At 46.4% G+C, this 4873-nt stretch overlaps 1 protein-coding gene across 1 annotated transcript in view; it reads left to right on the forward strand.

Moving 5' to 3' along the window:
- FKTN (fukutin) overlaps positions 1–4873 on the forward strand; it is a 26212-nt gene that overhangs the window by 5466 nt on the left and 15873 nt on the right. Inside the window, exon 2 of the mRNA XM_015414572.1 lies at positions 2628–2687. Coding sequence (XP_015270058.1) covers positions 2628–2687 — 60 coding nt within the window. The remainder of the gene's footprint in view (positions 1–2627; positions 2688–4873) is intronic.

The following is a 4873-nucleotide window of genomic DNA, read 5'->3' on the forward strand; positions in this document are numbered from 1 at the left end:
AATCCAAAACAGTTCAGTGGAGCCTGAGTGGTGGGTGCTGCCTTCCGACACTCTTCGGGTGATGCCAGGGGGTGTGGCATATGCAAATAAGTTATGCTAATGAGCTCCTGGACCTCTTTTTCTGCGAAATGACCCCTGAATATAGCTGTGGTCAGGTTGTAGAATTCAAAACATTCCAGTTTATAATCTGTTTACTTGCAAAACTTCCAGTGTATCCTGGAGGGATGCAGCGTCTAGTCAATTAATCAGCGTTATTCATTGATTCAGAAAGCTTTTGATTGCAGTGGATCGGATCCAAAGATCCTTTTCTGTAAGAGAAGGCACACATTTCCTCCTCTGGCTCCCACTGCAGTCTGCCAAGCTCCCCAAGATGCTGCACTTGGGGCACTGGGGACCATTGGGAATAGCGAGGGTGGGGTGCAGAGCAGTGCTCCCTCTAAGCTGTGGAGTCATGTGAGCAAAAATCCTACTTTGCGAGCTACCGACATTAATGTTGTGAGCAAGCGGTTTGGCTACTGTATAAATTAGTTTGCTCTGGAGCCCTCCTTCCTGAGCTAAGGCAAAAATATGTGAGCTGGAGGCTAAAAACCTGTGAGCTAACTCACACTAACTCAGCTTAGAGGGAACACTGGTGTAGAGATGTTACATTTCCAGAAATTTTGAAGCCATTTGGGGGGGGGGGAATATTGGGGGAAATGTACATATCTGCAGTTGTTACTTTCCTGTCAAACATAAACTTATTATATATATAATATCTACCTATCTATTAACAAAATGCCTCATTTATACGTTAGTGTATAGAATTGTACTATTTGGCATAGTTGCACAATTCAAAAGTATAAATGTCCTGATTTTCGGAAAGAAAAACTGCAAATACATCCAGCATTCAAGACCGAGTTGCAAGCTGCTGCATCTCTGCTACTTTAGCTTATGCATCTTAGAGAAAGAGAAGGAAACAGCTGAAGGTAATGAATAAAAGAAAGTGTATTATTGGGACGGAAATGCTGTCATACGAGTCACAAGTGGCCGGATTACCTCTGTATTTGGATATCAAACTGTAAGACTGAAAACACTGATGTGTTTCGTAATATATTATCCTTAAACACACTACAGTATCTAAGTTGTAGCTCAAATCAATTACATTTAAACAAAGAATATTCTTGAAAATGTTGTATATGTCTACAGTATGAATCGGAATTATCAATATACAATGCTGTAGTGACGTTTCCTTGAACTGGATGACAGACCTTTTCTTTGGTAGATTTTGTCTACTGTATACAAGGAGAGTATAATTCTGCACTTCCGGTGATTTATGTAATATGTACATGGCACTGATAAAGCACTTTTTGATATGCAGAACCTCTTTACATTTTCCGAGGTGTTCGTATATTTGTCATTTTACCGGTGGGGAAGGATGGATAGCGGAATAATTTGATCAAATATGGCTGACCAGAGCATTATTATTAGCAATACTGGCAATGTTTTGGGATGTCTGGCTTCGTTATTCTTAATCCTTTTTGAGCTCCTAATACAGCTAATAGGGCACCCCAAACTTTAAACGTGTAGTTTTGAAATGTTGCTGTTTTCCCTTTCAGTTTCATAAATTCGGGTTTTCGATTAGACTGATAAAGGTTTTCCTTCAAAAAGGCCAGAGCAGTTGCCCTGACCTGGATAGCCCAGGCAAGCCAGATCTTGGAAGCTAAGCAGGGTCGACTCTGGCGAGTTCTTGGATGGGAGACCTCCTTGGAATACCAGAGGTGGGAGGCGGGGGCAGGCTTTATTCAGCCACCTCTCTGAATATCCTCCAGGCCCCCAGTACGGGTCAGTCATCAGAGATTGCCATGACTTCCAGGTGCACGCACACTCACACGCACACACATGCACATATTAAAAATACAAAAACAAAAAAGCCAGAGCAGTTTAAATTGAAATTTCCCCCTCCGTCTCCTTCCCCAGCAGTCTTCCCATCCAGGTGTTGACTTAAATCTGGTTTACATATGCAACAAGACCAGGTGGTAGAATGGACTTTTGCCCCTTCAGATTGCAGGTGGAGGATTCTGGAATGTCCCCCTTGGTTGAAAATTTCCCTGTAAATGCAAAGTCGGGGGGGGGGGGACAAAAACTTTCTCCCTGCTGTGCTATTTTTCTCTTTATGGGGAGTTGTTGTTTTAAGTGCAAGAAGGCATTTAGAACTAGACTCCACCACTGGCGTGTGAAGAGATTGCCGTCTGTTCTACCCCCTCATTCCCTTGCTGTGTGTAAACCAGGCCTTGGCTGAGACCAGTTCATCTTTAGCAGTAGAACGTCACCATCTGCTGGGCTTGTATTTATAATGTTCATGTTTTATTTTTAAGTCATTTAAACAGGGTGTGCAACATCTCAGTAAATATCAGTCATGAGAGACGTATTTGCCCACTGATTTTGTGGGAGGGGAGCAACAGAGAAAGGATATTGGGAATAAGTGTAGTGTCACGGGAGCTCTGCTGCAAAAATAGCATGTTATATAAAAGGGCGGCATCATGAAAAATGTTGTTGCAGTGTGACGTTACTTTTCATAACCCTTAATTTGGTGGTTACCAAGATGGGGCTTAACTTACCAAGCTGGTCTTCTCTTTTGCTGCTACCAGAATGGAGCCGTTTTCCCCAAGATCAAAGGGAGTAAGACGGGACAAGACAGCAGCCGATGGGTAAGGTCTTTTCCTCGAATGTGCTTTGAAATTCTTTTTGGTTCTGAATGTCTCCAACATACTGCATGACTCCAGGCTCAAGAAGAGGGTTCCGTCAGCGGGCTTGGCGAAGGAGGTTTCCTCAGGCGGTGGGAGGTTTGGATCCAAGCCAGAAAGTCCATTTGATGGACCATTTGGTGCTGTAAGAGTTTAGGTGAGAAGTGAAATGTACTTAGAGAGTGAGGGAGGGAGGTGGGGTGTCTCTACTCGTTTGCTGCTCTTTGCCGCTCTTTGCTTATTGTGCGGGAGCGTGTGTGCAGTCCAGGATCTGTTAAGCTAACAGTGGAACCTTCCTCTGGAGGAAAACTCCTGAGACTGGAGAAAGGCTCCATGCTTCTCTTAGCACAATAGAAAGACACCTTCCTGGTTCTGTGCATCTACATAAGAACATAAGAGACGCCAGTGTTGGATCAGGCCAGTGGCCCATGCAGTCCAACACTCTATCACACAGTGGCCAAAAATACCAGGTGCCATCAGGAGGTCCACCAGTGGGGCCAGGACTCTAGAAGCCCTCCCACTGTCGCCACCCTCACTCCCCCAAGCACCAAGAATACAGTGCATCACCTGCCTCAGACCGACAGTTCCTGTCTGTACCTTGTGGCTCCAAATATTTCAACAAAGGACCCAGCAACAAGATATCAGTACAAAATTAACATATTGCTGAACAAGTTCTTTATACTTTAACAGTATATTCAAAGTTGATATTTTTTATTCCAGTGGAAATATGTCAGTTTCTGGTCTTTTCTATTCAAGATTTACTATCCGGAAGAAAAATTTTGTGAATGAGGGAGCTTTGAATAGCCATTCTTGAAATGTTGACACTTATTGTTGGAATTTTTGGAAACTCTGAATAGAAAAGACCAGAAACTGACATCTGACGAAGACAAAGGTCGAAACGAACAGTCAGCTCGAGAAAGTTCGTACTTGTACTTGTTGCATGGGGACCTCGGTCTCTTCATGAAGTTTTTCCACTGGAATAAAAAATATCAACTTTGAATATACTGTTAAAGTATAAAGAACTTGTTCAGCGAGGGGTGTCCTTGAGTTTGTGAAGCCAGGCTGAGTCTGTGGATGCGTGAGGGCCAGAAAGAAGATTGTGAGAATTGCTGAATACGTTAGATATGGCCGGATGGGGAATTAGATGCGGTGGCTCAAGTGGTTAAGACGCTGAACTGCAGGCTGTGGAAGGTCAGTAGTTCAGCAGTTCAAGACCCGGGTGCCGCAAGACGGGGTGAGCTCCCGTCTCTAGTTCCAGCTCCTGCCAACCTAGCAGTTCGAAAGCAAGAAATTGCAAGTAGATAAATAGGTACCACTTCGGTGGGAAGGTAATAGCATTCCATGCGCCTTGGTGTTTAGTCATGCCGGCCACATGACCACGGAAACGTCTTCGGACAGCGCTGGCTCTTCGGCTTTGAAACGGAGATGAGCACCGCAACCCTAGAGTCGGATTCGACTGGCTTTCGAGCAAGGGAACCTTTACCTTTACTTTAAATATGATAAGTGCTTTAGCAGAGAGTGTGCAAAGAGGGAGGCGTATAAGATCAAATCACTAGGTGTCCCGCTCCGAGGGTCGCGGACCTCGCGGCCCACGAGCAACAGACCCCCGAACCCACGACATCCCGGGAAGAGTCGTCGCAACCCGGCTTACCAGAAAGAGCCCGTCCCGAGGAGGCAGAGCGGCCCAGCTGTCCGGCAGGAAAGGTGGAAGGCGTGGTATCGTCCACAACACCCAGCCCTGGCCGCGCCAGACAACGGGACCGGGGTTCACCGTTCCGTGACGGCGTGCAGGGGCGGGACGGTGTGGCGCGCGGTCTGGGGGCTCTCCCTGGGAGGCAGGAACAGCAGCATGTGGACAGAGGGGAGGGCCGCTCAGGGGTGCTCTTAACCCCTTCCCCTGCCGTTCTGAGGCCCTTCTCTACCCCCCTTTGTGGAGACCTCTCCCGCCTCCGGGACCACCCGTCTAGCCGAAGCTTGACGCTTCTCCCGGCACTACGGCCACTGGAGGCGCCACTCCACGGACCAAGGGGGAGCATGACACTAGGCCAGTAGCTTTGGAAACTTGCATGACTTGGTCTGTACAAACACTTTGTGGAAAATTTTGAAAACCTACATTTTATAACATGGGAGAAGACAAAAAGCAGGGACCC

The sequence above is a fragment of the Gekko japonicus genome, unplaced genomic scaffold, assembly GCF_001447785.1.
Source record: "Gekko japonicus isolate JY-2015 unplaced genomic scaffold, Gekko_japonicus_V1.1 scaffold656, whole genome shotgun sequence".
Classification (NCBI taxonomy): Eukaryota; Metazoa; Chordata; class Lepidosauria; order Squamata; family Gekkonidae; genus Gekko; species Gekko japonicus.